The sequence below is a fragment of the Amphiprion ocellaris genome, chromosome 1 (assembly GCF_022539595.1).
Source record: "Amphiprion ocellaris isolate individual 3 ecotype Okinawa chromosome 1, ASM2253959v1, whole genome shotgun sequence".
NCBI lineage: Eukaryota > Metazoa > Chordata > Actinopteri > Pomacentridae > Amphiprion > Amphiprion ocellaris.
In genome coordinates, this window is record NC_072766.1 from 4,777,583 (window position 1) to 4,800,148 (window position 22,566).

The 22,566-nt window shown below is 39.3% G+C and overlaps 2 protein-coding genes across 2 annotated transcripts; one reads left to right on the forward strand and one right to left on the reverse strand.

Annotated features, from left to right (window-relative positions):
- The first annotated feature begins 1,758 nt into the window (after positions 1–1,758).
- tmem39a (transmembrane protein 39A) lies at positions 1,759–16,012 on the forward strand. Its single transcript, XM_023267012.3, has 9 exons — positions 1,759–2,046; positions 5,733–5,946; positions 6,843–7,065; positions 7,758–7,841; positions 7,977–8,131; positions 9,812–10,169; positions 10,316–10,503; positions 10,598–10,718; positions 12,042–16,012. The coding sequence occupies exons 2-9, from the start codon at positions 5,834–5,836 to the stop codon at positions 12,279–12,281; spliced, it is 1,482 nt and encodes a 493-aa protein (XP_023122780.1). The 5' UTR covers positions 1,759–2,046; positions 5,733–5,833; the 3' UTR covers positions 12,282–16,012.
- Positions 16,013–16,083: 71 nt separating this feature from the next.
- Positions 16,084–19,177, reverse strand: LOC111566425 (serine protease 23). Its single transcript, XM_023267009.3, has 2 exons — positions 18,875–19,177; positions 16,084–18,121 (listed from the first exon to the last, which is right to left on the reverse strand). The coding sequence occupies exons 1-2, from the start codon at positions 18,898–18,900 to the stop codon at positions 16,945–16,947; spliced, it is 1,203 nt and encodes a 400-aa protein (XP_023122777.1). The 5' UTR covers positions 18,901–19,177; the 3' UTR covers positions 16,084–16,944.
- Positions 19,178–22,566: the final 3,389 nt, after the last annotated feature.

A 22,566-nucleotide genomic window follows, 5' to 3' on the forward strand; every position in this document is an offset into this window, starting at 1 on the left:
AGGTTGTTGGTGATGAGACTGCTGTGTAGGTTTGACTTAATAAATGTTTTTTTCAGTTGTCTAAACGCAACAGTAAAGTCAACAACATTGTTAAGAGAAACTAATTTCCAACAAGACATGAAGAATAAATGTAAATGAAACACAACGGAGGTAAGCACAGTTTATGCAGAAGAGGTTACATAACAGTGGTCGAGCATATTATGCTTTCATACATTAGAATACATTATTTATTACAAAAACCTAAAAATTGTCTGCTGCTGTGGTTGTGCAATATCATCGGACTCTTTCCTAATAGGAAATGAAGTCTAAAAATCTGACTATGTTTATAACTTAGTTTTGAATGTTGAGTTACTGTGTTTTGGTAATAAAGTCTGTAGTTTTGGGATTTGTAGATTGTTTATTTATTAGGTCAATATATAATTGTGGGACTTTTTGTAACATAGTTGACAGGTATCATAGTTCACATTTTTGCTGTTTTCAGGACTAAAATCAACATGGCCGCCTATAACCAAACACCACGGCAATTTTACAGAAAGAATCTTCTAAATATTATATATACAATTGAGTAAAATTGAAATTGAAAGTTATTTATAAAGATATTGTAGTAAACCTGTTGACATGCCATAAATCCACACTTGACTCACACACTACTTTATATTAAATAACTCAGAAAGCCTTGGAGTCTGGCCAGTCTTTTCTTCAGGAGGAAATGACATCATGTGGAGCAGGTCATGTGATCTGGAATTAACACATTTCCTTGAGAGGTGTTTTTGTAATGGGTAACTTAGTTGAAAGTGATTTCTCGGACACAGATACAATTTGTTGTTTTCCATATAAAATCTGATATATTCCCTAGAAAGAAATTTCTGTCATGATTTCTCAACTTAATGAAAAGAACACAGTAAAAACATTTTTTGAATAAGCTCATTTTACTATTGTTTAATTAATTAGAAGGTGGTTGTTATTAAATTGGGACAGCTATTTAGGTGAGATTTTAGTGATATCCAGTCATTTTTTTTATTAATAAATGATTGTTTCCATAATAAATAATAATGGAATTTGTAAAGACATGATCATAATGAACATAAAAAAAAACTTTATTGTTTTTTTTTTTTTTTTTTTTTTACTTTTAATAAAAATGTATGCAAGTTATATCCCATGGACTTCAAAAGTTCTTCAAGGCTGCAATAATAACCGTAATAATGCTTTACTGCATGGTGAGAAGTCCATTCTAAAATCTGACTATGTTTTGTAACTTAGTTATGAATGTTGAGTTACTGTGTTTTGGTAAGAAAATCTGTAGTTTTGGGATTTGTAGTTTGATTATTTATTATGCTAGCAAGAATAGATTTTGGTTGTAGTTAAAAAGTTCCACTAAAGCGATACACTGGTTAAAACACTGATTTAAGAGGTAATTTGGATAACAGAAAAACTGCTACCCTGAAATAAATGAAATATCTGAGCTCCTAGATCTATCTATCTATCTATCTATCTATCTATCTATCTATCTATCTATCTATCTATCTATCTATCTATCTATCTATCTATCTATCTATCTATCTATCTATCTATCTATCTATCTATCTATCTATCTATCTATCTATCTATCTATCTATCTATCTATCTATCTATCTATCTATCTATCTATCTATCTATCTATCTATCTATCTATCTATCTATCTAAACACTTCCGACCACCACTCTGTTTAGTCAAACTGCGACTGTGCAGAACGGACTCGTTTGAGTCGCGCGTTGATGACGACACGGGGAAAGGAGGTGCAGCTTTGCCACGTCGGTCTCTGTGCAACGCATTTACACTGTTGCTCCTCCATCCCTGGGTTAACTTTTGGAGCCGTTTAACAGCTCTGTCCGGAGGGAAAGCGACCCCTCGGCGTTCCCGGTGCCGTCGTAGCTCGTCGCCACATCAGTGCAGTCGGTGAAATTGAAGCTGGAAGGCGGAAAAATGCTCGGTGCTGTCTGGACTCGTCACACAACTGACTGATGCATCCTCGTTCAGTTCAGCCCCCCGCATGTTGTCGATGTTGTGTGAGTACCGACGGCTTTGAGCAGCTTTTTAAACTACCCAGGTTTCATTCTGAGAGCTAGCTACCAGCTACACACTTGTACCTCTGTGCTTTTAAGGCCTCTTTTAAAGTTTAAGTGTAAAAAAGACAAGGCTGCCTGATGTCATGGTCCTCACAGGCGGCTTTAGTGCATGTCTTAGCAAGTCTCTGCCCAAAAGACACCTCCTGACAAAATGTTCCCCAAACACGAGCTGCTTCGTTTTTACTCACCTTTTGAAATCATGTTGAAAACTAGAAACGTGTTGCACTGCCACTAAATTGCCAAACGCCATCCTGCAAGCCCCCATTGTAGTTCATTTCTGCAGCCTACAGTTCCTGTTTTCACTTTTGAATCTCAACTGTAATTTTGCTCCCTTGTGGTGTGTGTCTGTCTGTGTGCCTCTCTGTATGAGTTAACGTCTGTTTCCGGTTTGTATATTCAGCTCTAATATCGTTTAATATCGCAGCTTCTGAGCCTGCTCTATTATCATCTCCATCAACTTTCAGAAGCCAAAGTGGCACAAAGGAAACGTTGATATACCCCGAGGCTGTTTCTTATCTGGCTTTGGTTTGTGTTCCGCTAAGGTTTCTATCTAGGACTGGAGTTTTACAGTCACCGAGTAATGATAAGAAGATAAATTATCCTTAAATATGTGGCTCTGTTACACTCAAACCTGCTTGGATGAGATTTCATTGACTTTGATTGTGTTTGGGCGACAGAACACAATCATTTTCACTGTAGATTAATCAATCAGTCAGTCAATCAATCAATCAGAGTTTATTTATTTAGCCTTTTACAGCAACCCAAAGGGTGACCAAAGTCTTTCACAGTGAAAGCAAGAGAGTAACTTAAAAACAATACAGTGACTTAAAACAATTAATCTGGTGATTAGTTTCTTAATTTAACAAGCACTGATTTTTCCTGTATGGTCATTTATATGGCTTTAACTTTCACAGAAATACTTGAAATAGGAAGGGAATTGTTCTGAGTCAAGGTGGTTTGTTTTCAAATATCTTGTTTTGTCCTAAAATCCCAAAATATTCTGCTTTACTGCCACATGCAACAGCAGCAGATAGAATAATAGAATAGAAATACCCGATGGATCCTTACAGGAAAATTCCATTGTTACAGTAACAAGGAGAAATAGCAAAGTGACCACCACCACAATACAAATAAACAAGCAGACATATGGTAAATTGCCATATTTGAGAAGTTGGAACTGGCGAAAATTTACTTGAAGAATAACTGTCTTGCCAAAATATCTCTCTCTGAATTTCTTCTTTCTTTTTTTGTAGATTGACGTTCATTTATTGACTTTCGACTCTACATTGCACCATAAGCACTGAAAACACGCTTATGGTGCAATTTCTTATGTCTTTAAACCTCTAATTGCAATAGATCAATTTCTCAGGTTGCCTTAGCTTAATAAAACTGTCTGTACAAAAATGTACATACATCTTAGATTAATTAATGATGTAATTCTTCTACATTTAGGTCAACTTACAGATTAAATAAAGAATTGCTTGCCCCCTGGGGACAAATAAAGTTTTCTGAATCTGAATCTATAGTGTTAAATGTAATTTGGCAACATTGAGTGATTATTCTCATGTTGTCAATTCATTTGTCAGTTCCTTTTGTTTATTCAGTGATTTTATGCTCTCTAAAGTCTCTGAACTTCGTGAGAAAACCCCACAAGTTTCAGAAGTTTTAGGTGGTGACATACTTCTTCATTTTTTTCCTGAACAAGCTTCAAACCTCAAAGCATTCATTTTACAGTGACAGTGATCCAGAATAAGGAAGCAAAAGTTCAAAATAAGCCACTTTATCAATTGATAGCAGTTGTGCTGTTGGACTGCAGAATGGTTTGCCTTGAAATAAACCTTAAGTTGAGGTAATAATGCAGATATGTTCACTGTAAAAACAAAAGGATCCAGGGTTGCCAGACAAATATTCACCTTCACAATAAATTATGCATCTCTGACAGCTGAGTTGCGTTTGTGACAGCACATTATTTAATATCAAATCAATAACAAACATAACTACGACTGCATTTCATTTAGTTGGTTCCCTGGCATGTCTAAAATGAAGATTTATGTTATTAGTTACATCTGTGCTTCCCAGCTTATTCTTAGCATTTAGAAACCATGCAAGTACATCTGTGTTTGTAGGCTGGGAGCTGAGAAGATGTTCAGGGGATGTTCAGAAGGGATTATAGAAGTTCAGTATTTAATAATCCCGTTGAACGTGTTTTTGTACTGACAGCTTCAGCTTCAAAGATGCATTAGCATTTGAATGAAAGCCTTGTTTGAGATAGAGACTTTAGATTTGCCTCTGCAAACACCTCCAGGCGACTGTTTCCCAGCATGAGCTTCAGGAGGTAAAACTGTATATGAACAGGTTTGATGATCTGTGTAGCTGTAGATTGGTGACGGCTCCGTTTGCATTGCTAAGCATTGGTTTGACAGCAGCCAGGAGTGTTGCCACCAGCAAGCCTTTGTGATGCTTCTCTGATCTAGAAGCAGTGGCAAAATGAGGAACTATTTCTAAGATGTGAGGCCTCCAGGAGACAGCTAATTGCCTCATTCTGTCTGTGTTCACCAGAATATTTGGTACACGTATCTATAGCTAATGCAAATTCAACAGTACTGCAGTAAATCATACCTTCATGAAGGTTATAATGTTCATTTTATGTTCAAAAGAAGTGTTGAGCTCACATACAGTCATTTTAGAGGCTGTAGTTTGTGCTGGAGCTTTTATTGCACTGTACAGGTTGGTGTGTGGTGTCTTTATTGTCATATTAATCTACAACTACAGCTATAAACTACCCTTAAACCGGCCACATGGGACACCTCTCTTAAACAATTTGAACAAAAATGTTTTTGTTTTATTCAACAAACTGTCCAACACCAAAAATTATCAGTCTTAGATAGCTAAGAAGACCAGCAATGTTGTGTAATTCTTACAGAAATAAACAAAACATCAAAAATTATTCTTCTTTTATCTAATAAAATGTGTTTCAAAGTGTGGCAGATTCTCATGCTGAAAACAGATTCCACAGTTGCTTTATAGGAACAGATAGAAAATGTTTGGTAGTATGGGCTGGTAACCTGAAGCCTCGTCTGTTAAAGTTGCGGAGTTGAACATTCCAATTATTACAAGTACTGCAACAGTGTACTGTCACACTCCTTTGTAGCAAAATGTGTAGAAAAAAGCATAAAAAGGTCAAACATGTCAATTCTTAAAGATACTCTGAAGCATAAATATACTAGAAACCTCTGCATAACTAGTTTCTTTTTTCATGTAGCTATTTGCCATTACGCTCATTGATTAATACAGCTGATGAGGTTAAAATAAGTAAATAAAATCAGTAAGAGGTGAATTTAAAAAGAACTGAGAGCTATCTCATTGATAAACTGGAACCTCTGTACAGTTCTTCAATAATCTTTCCCTAATTAACTTCACTACTGTTAATATATCACAAGCATACAGAAGTAAATACCTCAGAACACATCTCTGCTTTAACTGTTATTTGGCTGCAGAATGCTGTTGATTGGGATATTTATTAGACCTCAGGTTTGTTGGTTTTTGATTCTACTTTAACTGTACTTTTTTTTCATATTCCGTTTACTGTTGTTGTTGAAACTTTGTTCTGTTTGTTTGCTCCACAGAGGCCTGGCTCTACATGGTGGCTTATTGAGGAGAAGGGTAGGAGTCCCAGTGGCTTTTGGTTGGTGGGCGCCGTCCGTGGTTGCCACGGTAACTGGCGACCATGCCAGGAGGCCGCAGGGGTCCCAGCAGACAGCAGCTAAGTCGCTCCGCTCTGCCGTCCCTGCAGACTCTGGTTGGAGGCAACCTCGGCAATGGTACTGGCCTCAGGAACAGGTATGTGCATGTGGAGAGCCCCTGGAAACAGGAGGTTGTGTTGATGTATTGTGTGGGATTTTGATGGTCAGAATGCCATGAAAAGTTGTGTAGATGTAGTGTTGCTGTTAGGATCTTGCTTCTGTCGCTTGAAATATCCACATAGTACAAGCGATAAATACTAAAGATAGATGGATGGATGGATGGATGGATGGATGGATGGATGGATAGATGGATAGATAGATAGATAGATAGATAGATAGATAGATAGATAGATAGATAGATAGATAGATAGATAGATAGATAGATAGATAGATAGCAGTTTTTATGTAATGACCCAAAATTTGTCTGAGCAGTTTGTAGACTTCTACAGTCATGCTGTATAAGTTCATTAGTAACAATCCTCTAAAAACAGTCAAGATGCCCAAATAAAGACATTTCATCAGTTGTTTTGTGTTGATATTGGCAAAAAATAGATACAGTGGTCCCTCGTCTATAGCGATGGTTACGTTCCAAACCCCCCCGCGTTAGTAGCGACCATATTTATTTTATTTATTATATATATTTTAAGGCTTTATAAACCCTCCACATACTCTTATAAACACTTCCTATGCTCTTACACACTGTCTACACTCTTAAACCTATGTAATTTTAACAACATGTAAAATTCTATATGGGTACTTACCAGTGAATAACTACAACTTAAATGATGGTGATGATGAATTAGCTGTGCAGTACGGATGACGATGAGATGAATGTACTGCACCATTAGAATGGACAAGGCGAGATGCTGAACATATGCTATATAAAAGTGCACCGCGATATGGCGATGGACCACTGTAATAATGAGTCTCATAGCTGCTTTCTCCGGATAGGTCTGTTTACGAATGCTTGTGCTTTTGTGTATCTTCTTCCAGGAGCAGTAACTCAGTGGGTTTGTCTGCCCCGCCTCTATCAGCCCTCATCACTCCGGAGCCGGTTCGTCACTCGAGGATCCCAGAGCTGCCGTTGGACAGCAGCCTGCTGTTTGAGTTCCTGCTCTTTCTCTATTTGCTGGTGGCCTTGTTTGTCCAGTACATCAATATCTACAGGACGGTCTGGTGGTACCCGTACAGCCACCCCGCTGCCTCTACCTCGCTTGTAAGAAAACACACGACACCTGTAGTGTTGTTTCTGCCAATCATTGCTGCTTTCTTTTCTAAGTTTAAAAATAAAAAACTCTTACAGATTCCCTCACAAGACACAAACTTGATATCAAGCAACAAGGTTCCGAAATTTAGGTTTTCTTATTAAAGTTTTTTTATTTATATTTTGAATACTAAAAATTGAGTAAAATCAGTTTGTAGTGCCATCTGCTCTATAACCATTGTATATGAATATATAAATAAATAATGTACACAAATATATTAACAAGTGATACACATTTATTTATTTAACTTTGTGTTACACCTCCCACTCAGCTTTTGCTCCACTTTCACATTTTTCTGTTTCGATTATTGGAAAACGGTCTTTGCTCTGGTGGAGACCTTATAAAGTGTAAATGACAATAAACAGTATCTTTTTGTTGCACAAAACAAAACTTTCGGATATAAAATTTCTTCGAGTAAAACTGGAGAACAGCAAAACCTATAAACCTTAACCTGAACATATTTTATCCAAAGTGACGGCGTGTGCAGGTTTTTGGTGTTTTTTGGTGATTGATTTCCTTAAAACTTGACATTCCTGCTGATTTAAAAAGAAAAAAAGTATTTAGGGCTTGTAACTGATTTTACTGAGAGGTTTAGCAGTGACTTCATGGAAAACTAATGATAGCTTTTTTGTCTTCACTACAGAACTTCCATCTAATGGACTACCACCTGGCAATCTTCATCACAGTCATGTTGGCCAGGAGGCTTGTTTGGACAGTTGTTTCAGAGGTAAACACACAAACCTGATGTGTATATACAGCTAACACACTATAGCCCCAGTGGGAACTGAGCCCTCATTACATCACCGTTGGTGCCTCAGTCTCTCTGATATCTGTGAGTTATTCTGTTGTCTGTCTCCTCCAGGTGTCTCAGAGCAGTGGGGGATCGTTGTTCCGCTATGTGGTCCTTATTGCAGCCCGGCTCAGCCTGCTGACCATGTGTGGCTGGGTGCTCTGCTGGACGCTGGTCAACCTCTGCAAAAACCACTCTGTGCTCAACCTCCTCTTCCTGGGATACCCGTGAGTTTTTAACACCCTTTAAAGGCCAGCTTATGCTTGATCAAATTACCTCAAAGCAGAAGTATTTCTGTCTGTTCTGAACTTCCATACTAGAAGGTGGAACGAAAAGCTTTCCATCAGCGGAAAGTTACACGAATCATACATATGGTGATTTCAGTGGACGCTTCTGCACTTTCTATGCTAAAAGGCATTCATAGTGGTTGTTTCCAAAAACTGAACTAGTTTTGCGAATGAATGCAATACAACATCCCGAGAGAGTAGTTGAACACTCTAAACGGTATGTTATTGTTTAAAACTTCTGAAAATTACTATCATATTTTTACCTTTCTTACAGTCCTTGAACTAAGCAATTATGACTGTAACCAAGCCAGGCTCAAAATGGGGATATTTCTTCAAAATGACTACTTCCTACATGCTACATTTTCAAAAAATGGCCAAAAATAACAATATTCCTCAAAAACAAAACAGTTCTGTGCTACTCAACTGCAACCAGCAGTTATGTGACAAAAAATCAGGGACTTTTCATCTGAACTGGACTTAACTTGCACACTTTGTTTCACAGAGCAGGTAGGAGACAAGGATGGCGACAAATTAGAAATGAGAGAAGAAAGACATCTATAGCACATATTACCACCACTTTTTTCCAGCATTGGTAACATCTGTGGGCACTTGGAAAAATGTGGTGTGCGTTGATTCCAGATTTTTTCAATTGTGCACAATGAATAATCAATAAAATTCTACTCTCATATTTTCTTTCTACTGTACAAAAGAAATCCCTGAGCTCTTTCCACTTCTAGCTACGATTGTGTTGTTTCCGTAGCGGTGCAGGATTTTATATTGCAGTGAAAGATGAACTCACGGTGAGTCAACATGTGAAAGGAACAAAAAACACCCAGAAACTGTTTTGGGTTCAGAGAGTTAAACCCTGCTTATCTTTTTGCCTCAGCACACTGAACTTTGTGTACTGGGTGCAAATGTTAGAAAGTTGGTTTGGGGTTAGAGAAGTTGTCGGTGGAGCACCTGTTCCCAACGTTGTAACGATACGCAGGGAATCGAGTTGGTTGGCAATCTGACAAGCATTTTCTCTGAAGTGTATTGATGCTTTAGTTCATACTCACACACATACATGTATATCTGAGGTGAAACTACAGTGCGACTGGTTTATTGACATATATGCCAATATGATCATATTGTTATATGGCTGTCAGTAACCCATTATTTGCCTTCAGTTTTCCAATTGTGTGCTTTCTGTGTGTTTCGATTGTGTGTATGTGCCATAAAAATCATATGCAAAACATTGCTTTCATGCACAAACCATAACATCAATACAAAAACAACAAATTAATTTGATTTTGTTTGTTATAAACTATTGAGTCACAACTGTCTAGATGATGACGTGACTTTCAGAACAAATTATTCTCAAAGGTATTTGTTAATCTGGTCATTGACAGTGATACTGTAATACTGTGGAGCATGTTTGTTTATTTGTTCATTTTTTCCTAATGTTTGTGGTAATGGAGAAGGAAATTGTGGACCCACCCTCCCCTAATGTGTCTCACCATTTTAATAATGCATGATGTTTTCACATCATATCTCATCGTGCCATCATTTAAAAACTAAAGCACGCTGCTCTGTTTTTCTGTTTTTCCTCGTTAACTCACTGCCCTCCCTCCACGCCAGATTTGGTGTGTACGTCCCACTGTGCTGTTTCCATCAGGAGGGAGGGAAAAGTCAAACTGCTCCGGCCGACTGCGATTACCCAGCCGACCACCAGCAGACCGACCTAACAGAGACCCCGTTCTTTCGACCACGTGACTTCCTCTTCCTGTTACGGGAGAACCTCAGAGAGCAGTTTTCCAGCCCTCCGCACATGCCGACTCACACCTGCCCACCACACACACACTCACACACACCAGAGCTGATTCGAGCCGAGGTGGAGGAGCTCAAGAGCGACTTTAACCGGCGAATAAAGGAAGTGCTGTTCAACTCGCTGTTCAGTGCATATTATGTTGCCTTCCTGCCTCTCTGCTTCGTCAAGGTGGGTATCTGTGATTTTAATTCCACTGCTTTATTGTGATTGTAGTGTGAATGTGAAGACACTTGAGTATATTCACGCCCCTCTTTCACTTCATTACCATCACTTCTTGTTAATTTTCTGCTAATCTTTTTCATTTTGCTCCACAGAGCACCCAGTACTATGACATGCGCTGGTCATGTGAGCACCTCATCATGGTGTGGATTAATGCATTTGTGATGCTCATGAGCCAGCTGCTGCCTCCCAGCTACTGCGACTTGCTTCATCGCTCGGCGGCTCACCTGGGCCGCTGGCAGAAGCTGGAGCATGGCACGTACAGTAACGCACCACAGCATGTGTGAGTGTCCCTTTGCGTGTACATTTTCAGAAACTTAAACATTCTTTATATATATACATAACACCGTATGTAACTGCACTATTAACATTTTCAGGTGGTCAGAAAGCACCATTTGGCCTCACGGGGTGTTGGTACGACACAGTCGATGTCTATATAAGGCAGTCGGACCCTATAATGTCGCTCTGCCCTCTGATGTCTCCCATGCAAGGTTTTATGTGAGTATTTTTTTGTCACACTGACAGTGGACATGACTTGTGGAAGATGGAATAATGGCACTTTTACAGTATAATATATCACCACAGACTACGCAGCTTAGAGTTGGTTCGCTGCAGTTTCTGTAGTGTGGGAAATGCACCACATCACCTAAACTAAAGACCGCTGTTGCTAACATCAGCAGAAAATATACTTAAGCTTGATTTACACTTCTGTGTTAATGTCTTATGCTGTACTTACAGCTCCGAAGCTGCGCTGCAGTTCATGTGCACTTGCTTATAAATATATGCATACAGTAGCTACAGAGGTGCAACATTTGCACTGCAAAGATCAGTAGCATGTCATGTTAACTACGAAACATCTAAAATCGGAAACATTGACATCATGTAGGATTGCTGAGGGAGTTAAACAATGTAAATATAATAAATACAAAGGGTTGGTGTGGTGGAACATTTAGCACCACACAATAAGAAAGTTTGAGCATTTCAAACAGCTGGTCTGTCCACCCGTTCATGCGTCTTCAGCAGGTTTGGGTGAGCTGCATCTCTAACATAAAGTCATGGAAAAAATTATTAGACCACCCTTGTTTTCTTCAATTTCTTGTTCATTTCAATGCCTGGTACTACTAAAGGTATATTACCTGAAGAATACAATTAACACATCAAAAAATGCAGCTGATTCCATAATACTTTATGTCCTATTTGACATGCTTAAGCTTAATTGTATTCCCAGAGTATGTAAGAGTTCATTTCATGTCATCAGCACCACTGCTCATGTAAAGGCCTAGAGTGGTTTCCTGCTGACATCCAAGCCGTAGCACAACTCAGAAGTTATCAGCTCTCATGTAATACCTAAAACAAAAGAATTACGTGAAGCCACAAAGGCAGCCATCTTGGCACTGCTGGAAATTGTCATGAGTGAGAGACAGGTAGCGAAAAAACTGAAGATCCTCAAGACAGCCATTCATTACACCAAGAAAAAACAAGCTCAACATTGTGTTACCAAATTGCAAACAGTCTTCTTCCATCAGCTGGAAAACTCTTTCCTGCCTCCGATGACTGGATTCTCCAACAAGACAATGCCCCTTACCACACGGCAAGGTCAGTTAAAGGTTAGGGTTAGGGTTTTAAAATGAACAAGAAATTCTAGAAAACAAGAGTATTCTAATATTTTTTTCCATGACTGTATCTGTAGGTGTGTATTATATTTTATAAATGGTCATTTTATTGCTTTCACATCCTGTCTATTGAATGTTTTCATGTATGACCCACCGTATGCTCTGCAGTGTGTTTATTTCTGAACTTCTTTTCTGTTGATTTTTGCAGTTCCTGTTCCACAAGCCATTGCGGATCCTCAACCTGCTGATCTGGATCGAGTCCAGTGTGGTTTTGTACCAGTTATACTCTCTGTTGCGCTCCGAGCGCTGGAACCACACACTGTCTCTGGGCCTTATTCTCTTCTGCAACTACTATGTCCTTTTCAAACTACTCCGAGACCGCATTGTACTGGGCAAAGCCTATTCGTACCCTCTGCCCTCCAACAGTTTGGGGCTCAAGTCGCAGTAAAGGTTCGGCACAGCGAGACCTCAAATACAAACTCTGGATGTGGAGGGGAGATGGCGGGAGGTCTGGTAATGTGGAAGACACTCGGAGGTTAAGGGACAGACTGTGAACTCATAATTGTGTTTTGATACGGTTCTATTTTTAATGCAATGTTTATATATACCTATTTAAAAAAATATTTTTATTTTGTATACTATTTCGAGTTACACCGGGCATTACCACGCTGATGACATTAGCATTTTGTGTTATGTTGTTGCTAGGCGTCAGGGAAGTCAGGGAATGCCAGGAGGTGACTTTCACCAAAGATATTTTAAGTGCAGGAGGCCAATCACAGAGTGGACTCGGCCTCTGACAGTCAGTTAGACTAGTTGAGCAATTCAGAGGAGAGGATGGAGTCGTGCCTGAGATCCTGATTTCTGATTGTCCCATAATCTACTTCGGCCTTGAATCTTAAATTTGGAACCAGTCGCTTTTTGGGGTAGCAGGACGATTTGATCACTTCACCAGTGCTGCAGCCATTAATGTTGTTTGTCTCTTCTGTTGAAGAAACAGTTTGTCATTTAGTGAAATGTGTTTTTCTCCTTTTGGGCAGTGATTAGGGGATCAGTACCACTCATTTCTCAAGCTTAGATTTAAGACTGCAAACAGGAAATCTGGAAAAATCGACCAAATCAACCAGCACCTCTAAAGCTCGTAGATTAACATTTTATATTTTCAAAATGTAACAGCAACAATTGTTTGACCAATCAGCAGAAACTACCTAACAAAAAATAGTCCAGAACATAACCCACTATAAAACAGAAAGTTGTCATTTCCAATTTTTAGTTTTTGAGCAGAATAAACTCCATATATTACATTAACTAATGAGCTTTAGAGGTCCTTTTCAGTGAATTTTGTTCCTGTTTGTTTAAACAGAATTGACCAGGGTCATACTAGCCTTTTTTCTGTTTCCTCTCTTAAGCTAAGCTAAGCTTATAGCTGGTTGTAGCTTCACACTTACCGAAGACACAAAAAGGTGAGAGAATTACACAGATTTTTGGACTGTTCCTTTAAGTGGAGGGTCAGTGTGAATTCGATAACCAACCAGTTATTGAATTAAACTTTGGTGCAAACTAGTCTGTCTTGTAGACTGTCCTGTCTACCATCTCTGCAGAGATGTGCTGTTTTCTTCTTACTCACCTTATTAATGTCTTTATACTGTCACCATCTGCATCATTGGCTATCTGAAGGGGCAGACACTATTGGCGTCCTTAAACTCAAATCACACCCAAAACTGTAAAAATCATAGACTGTAGATAAAGATGTATATAGCCTCTGGGTCTGAAAGTGACTTAAACCTACATTACTGTGAATGACCAGCAGGGGGTGAGTCTGTTTGTATAGTAGTCTATTAGAAAATGATGCTACATCTTGATTTATTACCTAAATATTTTCAGTCTTGTTCAGTGCAGCTTGGTGTTCATTTTGTGAATTGTGGAAACGTTTAGGGTAAAATAGAAGATAAAGCAGGGTATTGTTGAGGGCTACCTTGTGTTTGACAAGTCACTGCTGTATGGATGTGAGTAATGTCGTCAAGTTCTCAGTCAGATCCACCCCTTGCTGGTCATGTCAGGTTTTAGAAGACAAAAATGGCAAAAGCCAAATTCCAAACTTAAGGATTCAAAACAATAGTCCATGAAGCAATGAGCAATGTCATGGCGGTTATGTGCATCTTTTCTATACAGTCTGTGTTAAAACTAAGCCCTGCATTTCCTGGTTATAGTTACTTAAAAAGTAAAATCTGAATAGCGGCTGCTGTAAGCAGATGTTTATTAAAGTCAAGACTAATTTTGACATGCTTAACTCTTTCTGCTATAATATAGCGATAAACTTTGTGCTTTTAAAGTTTCTTTCAGTCACTTTTTATTCAACCCTTTTTAAACTTCCAGATTGTCAAATAATGCTGCTTTGCTACTGGCATCTGAGTGGTTTCCTTTGTCATTGGTGCCACCTGCAACAATATTTGATTCCAATATGTACATTATGTGCCTCAGCAGGAGACAGTGTAAGTCACACTGTTCCCTAAGGAAACTATGGTTTGTGTCCTGTGTCAGACTATTATTTTTCACTTAGTTTCATTTTGACTTAAATCTCATCATCACTTGCTGTTTACTTTTGTTTACATTTGCTATTTGGTTATGTTAGGTATAAAAACTACTTGTTTGAGGTTAGGTAAAGATCTTAATTTTGTTATCTGAAGAAGGGCAAATAGCAAAGAACATTTTTCTGTTGACCCATGGTGTCTATTTCTTAGAATCAAAGATTTTTACTGGTCTGTGTGACTGCAGAGTGCATTCAAATGTAACACCAACATGTCCTTGCAAAGCAGCACTATGTGACAAATCTGGAGTAAGATTGGGCTCCTTTTTAATTTCTGAATGTTTAAACCATAATGAGATTTAATAATACTGCATCACATAAGGTCCTCTTTGTGGCTTGGATGCAGATAACAAAAGGAATGTGGCTAATGATGAAGTTTCCTGCTGGTGCATCCCAAGACCTAACCCCTGTTCCACTGCAAATATTGTCATCACGCTCTCATATGGAGGTGACAGCAGAGGATGTTTAACAGTTTTCATGGGTGATGAATGCAAAATCAAATGGTGACGACAGCTGGAGGGGAAAGACTGTATGTGTCACCTCATTACCGGTTCATGTATTCTCAGTTACCAAAATGGTGTTAAAAGCAGGTTGCCTTGCATGCTGTTGCCTTTCTGTATAGTCACACTTCTTTACCCTTCAGTGGTTTTCTCTTTAAGAGTCCCCTCTACAATAAAATCTACAGTTGGTGCAAAACTTCAGGCAGTGTTAAAGATTAGTGTCAGGGTCTGATTAACTGTCCCGATTTCAGACAGAAATCCATAAAACATAAACACAGGAGATGTATCTGAGAATCAATCTTTCCTATGCTGTCGTGGCTTTCACATTAACTGCCTCAGTCAAGTTTCAGGTTGTGTGAATGAGTGGGAGGAAACCAGTGAATACGTCTGGACAAGTCTGAGGAGGCTTTGATTAAACTCAAATGCCATCCACGTGCCAGTTTGTTTGCAAACTTAACCCTCGAGTCAGCTCTTTGGTGCTTATGTCCTGTTTTCAGTCATTTTCTACTTGAATGTAGCAAATTTTGAATTGTTGTTAACTTGCATTGGCATGTTTTTTTTTTTCTGCTGGGGGTACTGGCCTTGAATTGGACACCATCACTGGAATATCAGTAACACAGAAATGACACATTTTATAGTTTGCTTTAAATCCGGCTTCTACGTCTGTTCTTACTTGAATGATAAATCTTTGCTCCAGTGTGCTCTGCTTTTTTTGGGTTTGTGAAATCAATGAAATAACAACTAAAGAGAAGAAATGGGGAAGGAGACTTAGAAAGATTTAAATTCATGTCCTCTTGATTGCGTTGCCCTGAAGTGTACTTGATCATCCTTAAGCCAACATAAAATCTAGAGAGGCGATAAAAGTGAAAATGATGATGATGATCTGTGGCTAATTTGTGGCTAATTTTTTTTTTCTTGTGCCATATCCCCAAATCCATTTTCAGACTCCTAGTTGAATCTGTTCAGTGTGTCGGTGCTGGAGAAATCAGGGGAGCTGGTCCTCACATTTCGGCTTTTTACAGTGTTCGGTTTCCCCACAGCATTTCTGAATATTCTTTTTGACATCTGAAATAAAACAAATGGTGTTTAAACCGATATTGTGCTAATTGCTGTGCACCAACATGTGTTGTGTGAGCTGAAGGAGAAAAAATATGTGACACAGTTGCCTCTTTTTTTCAAAGCATATATTTCATGAAATCCGCCACAGTTTTCTGTTTAAGAAACGTCACAAATAAGAAAAGAAAGTTTAAAAAAAAAAAGTGCTTATGTAAGCCTAGGCAAAGTTGGCATAATGCTCATTGTGGACACCTGCAGTGTTTTATGTAGCCACCAGATGGCACTAAGCAATAAAGAATAACATTCAACAAATGGTGCTTCATGGAACAAGGAATCCACACCCTTGGCAGAAGACAAATGCAGTTTAACATCAACCTGTATAACAAGTTGAATACTCTTTCAAAATGTATACACTATGCTTATAGATAACTAGTGTGTCCACAGAGAGAAGAGTTTGGAAAGAAACAGTTGGCAACTTTGGTAGCTGACTTGTACATTCATCCACAAACACCATTTTCAGTAGAAAAAGTTTTTTAACAGTGCAATCTTTAGTATTAGCTCAATAAAAGAAACAAAAAACAGGCTATAATGTATAGAGAAACAGTTTTCCTGGTCCTACTCTATCAGTCCATATTCCAGATCGAAGGGGCTTGACTTGGTTGTCCAGATGAGTGTTTCAAGAAGCAGAAACTTTCATATTTTTGAAATGTGAGTGAAGATGCAATACTAAGCTAAAACAAAATGCCATGTTCATATAATTTAGTATCAATACTAGATTTGTATCTGGTCTGTACTGATGCTGGCATCTGAGAACAGGGGCAGCAAACTAAATTTGAATATTTGTATTAATAATATGTCACTGCTACAGGTAGTGATCTGAAAAGTGTGATGTCTTGTGTTCCAATATTCCAACTATATGTGTAGTTGGTTGGTGGTTTTGTAGCAACACTCCTTCGTGGTCCTCATTCTCCTCATCCCTCTCTGCAGTCCACAAAGTTTCCTTTTATCCAGTAGCAGATCTGAGCGTATTTGAGAGGTGTGATTCTCACCGCTACATTAAATTCCTGAGACGCCCCTTGTCGCTCCACCCACTGATGCCCAGAAAACACACCTATCACCTTTCGCTCCCAGCGCCGGCGCCGCCCGTCCCACATCCGAGCGTAGACTCCTGAGCCGCTGGCCCCGGGTTGAGCATCGCAGTGCTGGTACAACAGGTCTGACGTCTCCTCGCCGGCCCGACAGAACCGGTACACCAGCTGTCCTGGACGGTCGTTATCAAATCCTGAGAAGTGGACCCGTCGACCAGGCAGTCTCTGAGCAGGAGGACTGACTCCTAACTTCATGTGGCGCCGTTTGTGGGCCTTCTTGAGTTCCAGCAAAGCATAGTCATAGTCCATCCCAATGTCATTGGCATTCCCTTTAATCCACCCTTTGGGAACATGGGTGCGCTTGGCCCTGATCCACTGAAACTTCATTTTGTCGTTGGTCGGTGGGGCGTACAGAGCAGGGCCACTTTCAACGTGGTTGGTGAAGTTGGAGGGAAGGTAAAAGGAAGAATATTGTGCATCTCGTTGCTTGGGTTTTAAAAATCCAACCCGGAGCTTCTGAGCTCCTTTCACGTAGTTTTTACCATCATGAACACAATGAGCAGCTGTGAGAACGTGGCGGTCTCCCACCAGTGTACCAGAACACCCAGTGGACAGCTTGACAGCCACTGAGAACGGATATTTCAGCAGGAAGTCCTGCCCGGCGATGCTAAAACGCCCATCGTGGCCAAAAATCTGTCGCTTTCTTCTGACATGTGACCTCTCGGCCTTACCGGATGACCCGGAGGAGTAGGCTGGACTGGTGTTAGGACTGGGGTTGTAGCCATAGATCCCAATCGCGGTCTCAGTGAGTTGACCGTCAGAATGGAGAGTCTCATAAGCCAGGAGGCGCCGCAGGTCCCAGTAGCTTGGGCGAGGGGCTTTCTTGTGGCATTCTGGGTCACAGGGGGAGCTGACATCCAAGCGAGCCGGAGACAGAAAGTGAGGAGCTGGTCGAGTCTCCGTCTGCTGGGGGAGGACCACCGGGACGCGCTGTAGAATCCACTGAGGTTTGGAGGAGAAAACAGGTGGAACGAGAAGGAGAAATAGGAGGGAGATCAACCTGAGGATGGATGACAGGAGAGATCAAGTAAACGACTGATAAACATCAAAAGTGTCAGACACAATTGTTCTGCAGAACAAAAGCAGTTAAATGTGACCGGATGCCTGGACCCCTGATCAAACATCCTCATTCCTACAGGCAGCATCGTGCATTTATGGCATGCATGGGAGCTGAGGGAGAGTAATTCAAGTTGAAGAATTTTATCTGTGCAGGAATTTGGCTTTGGGAACCTTCCACTGTTTTTAATGCTGCAAATATGACAAACAAGGCAAAGATCAGGCTCTGGTGGAAAATTCCTGAAGTGGCCTGAGGGATCGGCCTGAAGCCTGCAAAAGTGGCTGAATAACATTTAGCTGAACTGGAAACAGACAGTTTTTTGTAAATGGGTTAGGGGTGATACAAGTTACAGTTTTGTAGGCAATCTCACACCCTCCCCTCTGACTTCATCTCCTGAATACAATATATAGTATTGTAGTGGTGGGTTGCAGGAAAATGTCAAAATTCTAAACTTGGCATCATGTTTGTTGCAACTCTTACCACCAACAGAAGTCAAAGACCACATTTGGAGTCATTATTAAGAAGAAATGTCTTTAATTTACAGGTGCATCATTAATATGTTAACAGTAGAGTTAATAATTATTTTTCCACTGTGTAACTTCGCCCTAGATAAGTTTTTGCAGCTTAACTTGCTAATGTAGCCGCAAATCCGCTCCTACTTTACGCACGAACAAACCCGACGCAGAGGTGACTTACCGGGGGAGCGCCGCCCAGGAGCGCATGGTCTAACGTCTGCAGGTGAGCTGATGGCTGAACACTGAGGGAAAATCCCTCGATCCAGAGCACTCAGAGCTTAGGACAGAAGTTCAACTGCTACAAATAAACACCAGTCGTCCCCTTTGGCCTCTCTTCTCAAGAACTGCCGCCTTTAGTTGATCCGTGACAGTCTGGAGTCGTCCAAAAGAAGCAGCCGGGGCGCCAGCAGAGGAGTTGGATCATTGTGCGCTGCTGGAGGAGGAGGAGGAGGTCTCCAGTCTGCCGGAGCTCGAACTGTGTCATCCGCAGACGAGGAGTGTTTCTGACCCCAGCACGGTCATGTGACCCATCACATCACTGCTGCTGGGTAGGTCCACGGGAGAATCTGCTCCACTCAGTATTAAGGTCAATTATGATTAAGTGTATTGCAGGTTTTAAGAAAAGCTACTTTGCATTTTGCACATCGCTCAAATTTCCTTCTAGCTGTTTCTACTGATGATAACAATTATCAGTGATTTCATTTCAATAGATTACCAGTGTTGGTAAAGACTAAATTTCTGTGAAAAACTGTCAAATCATGACAGAAAATTTGACAAAATCTCGAAACTCTAAAACAGTTTGATCCAGTTTATACAACACTAAATCACTGTAAATAAGTTAATCAGGAGCAAACTATTTTCTAGATTTTTTCTCTTGTATTTTTGCATTTATTTCTTTAATAGAATATAGTTTTTCACTGTTGAATATACATGTGCTGATAATGGAAACATGCCGTAATATTTATAACAAGTATGGCGATTTTTTATTTAATTTCATGTAAAAAAAAAAATAAATTTAAAAAAAAAAAAAGTTTGTTATGGTCAAATTGATGTAGTTTTTGGTTAATAACGAACATATGGTTTAATATTTGTGACGGTTATAACCAGAATTTTTGCATATATATCACAAATTTGAAATGTTAATTATGCTAACTGTTGGGAAAATGCTGTGATATTTATCATAGGTCACACAAACTTTATTTTATGGGTATTTTCATGTAAATTTTCAAATACATTTAGTAAGTACATTTATAACCACAAAATCAACACTATCAACACATTTCTTTACCATAAATGAACAAAATGTTTTGCTGTAATTTTACGGTAATGTTTTGGCTACCATAGCTGCTGGAATTTTGCTGTGTAAATAACAGTTGGTTTTTTTTTTACAGTGTAGACATCAAGAGGACAGATTCGGTTTGCTTACTGTCAGAACCATAGTTAAGCATGCCAAAGGGATCCAGGTGCAGCTACACTGATTTATGCAACAAAGAAACAATGCAATTTTTAAAATCAGATCTAAGTTGTTGATTAGAACAATGTGGTGTTGCCAGGTTGTGAAAAAAACCTGTTCAGCTTTTCTTTTCTTCTTTTTGTAGTGAGTGATGTACACTTACCAAAAATATAAATGCAGCATGCAAATGGTCTTTCATTGTGACTTACAGAAAGGGTTAATAACGCCCCTTCTGGTGGGGCAACTGTTGAATTTGTGTAATGGTTTTGTGTTGTGCATCTGGTGACAAATTCTCAACCACTGACTTAATCCACACCCAGATCTGCTTTAAAGGACCAGGATCAGATAGCATGACCAGTACACAGACACTCCTTTGTACCAGTGACAATAAAAATCCACCTTAAAATGGAGCTTTATCCAAATGGCATGATGCCACAGATGAAAAGAGAAAGACGAGAACACGTTGTAAATGTGCTGGATTCTTGCTTGCAGTAAGAGCTGAAGCAAGCACTCGAATGCCTCCAGCTCCACTTTTAGTTGTGCAGGAATTTTTTTTTTGAAGACAACTCTAGATGGATGTGTCCAACAACATGATCCTGTGACCTTTAATGTCCACCAAGGCCTTCAGGGTCTGACAACATTCCACAAGCAGCATAGACAAGCTCATTACCTCTACTGGCTTGTGATTTGTAGTCTATGATCCCACTGTTGATCTGCCATTATCATTTCAAATATAGATACTTATTTCCCTGTGTTACAAAGAATCGATAGAATTTACTAAAACATTTCATATTGCCCTTATGTTTTTGTGTAGTACAGTTATAAATGTGGTCCTGCATTATTAGCATAAATACTTTTAGGTTTCATACTTTCCAAGCCAAGCTACATAATGGGCAGTTATACGTGGAAATAACTATAATAATCTTAATATTCTAATGTTACAATAATCAATACTAAGATTTTGCTTCAGAATATCAGCAGGAATTTCCAGAAAATAAGTGCCATTAGAGGATAATCATGCTAAATTAAGGAGTTATGAAGATTTGCTGGAGTATTCGCAGCTGTCATGGAGATTTTTTTCTCAACCTGACCAACCAAAAACATTGTTTTACAAAGAAAGATTAAAGGATTTTTTTTTTAAAATTGCACTTACATTTATTATAAGTACATTACCACTACTGTACACCAACTTGAAAATTTAGAAAATCGAAAGTTTGGTTTTAGCTTTATGAATTTAGGGTTTGAAATATACTGTAGTTAGTAAATTAAGTCAGTATGTATTAATGCAGACTGGTGTGAGTGGACTGATTGGGAGTTGTAGCACTTTATTTGTACTGCTGTTAGAGAAGAAAATTTGACGAAATTATGTTTTAGCATGTTTTACCTTGTATGTCATTGTGCTTTTTTAATATAGACTTTTAATGGTTTTATAAGCAGTTTGATCAAGTGATGATTTCCTGTTTTTACTCGTGAAATTGTTTTATTTTTGTACTGAGCTTAACTATCACCTTTTGATATCCATATTAGCTTTGGCTATCAGATAAAACTACATTAGAAAAACTGAAATTTCTTTCTCGTTACATTAGAAAAGACACAAGGTGATGCCTTGAGGCTTTGATGGACTAGTACACTCACAACCATGAGCAAATCTTCACGACTTGAGAATTGTTGATATAGGCTTGTGGTACCTATAATATAAATGTAGTAAATATAGGTACTGTTCTATGGCTTCATCAAATAGTATTAATTTTGTGTTTTATAACGAGGACCCTGTTGACCCCCTGAACTGTTTCACTCTGAAACTTTGAGGCGCTGCTCAGATGTTACATCCACTTGGCATTTTGTTGTCAACAGGACAGAGCGAACAGCTGGATGAGCCTGTGCCATCTCTCCGGAACTGTTGTTGTAGTGAGAGGAAACGTTCAGAGTGCAGAGTAGATGATGGAAAAGGAAATTTCTGAGTGTGTAGTCATGAGTATGTTGGTGTTTAAGAGAAAAATCGAGATGCTGCTCATACTGTGCGACCGACTCGTGACACAAACGCTGACCCAGATCCGTTCTTCAAATGGAACACCACAACCAAATCCCCCTCCTTCTCCTCCTTCTCCTCCTTTTTTCCCCCTTCTGTCTGTTGAACTGGGTTGACCAACCTCATGACTCTTGGCATTAATCACTTGGGAGAAATCTGTTTATTTCACAACAAAAACCTCACTCCTTTCACATCTTGCAGCTGTGGTTTCTCTCGGAAACAGGACCTTTACATTGAAAAATCACCTCAGTGCTTTTGTCACTGAGGGATTAGTTCAGTAGGAATCAGGATGGTTTTGCTGCCAGTGTTGAAAGTTTGCTTTCCACTTCAACCACCCATGCTGAAATTATACAAGCTGTTATTATGGTATGTAATGATTTTGTTTGGAACA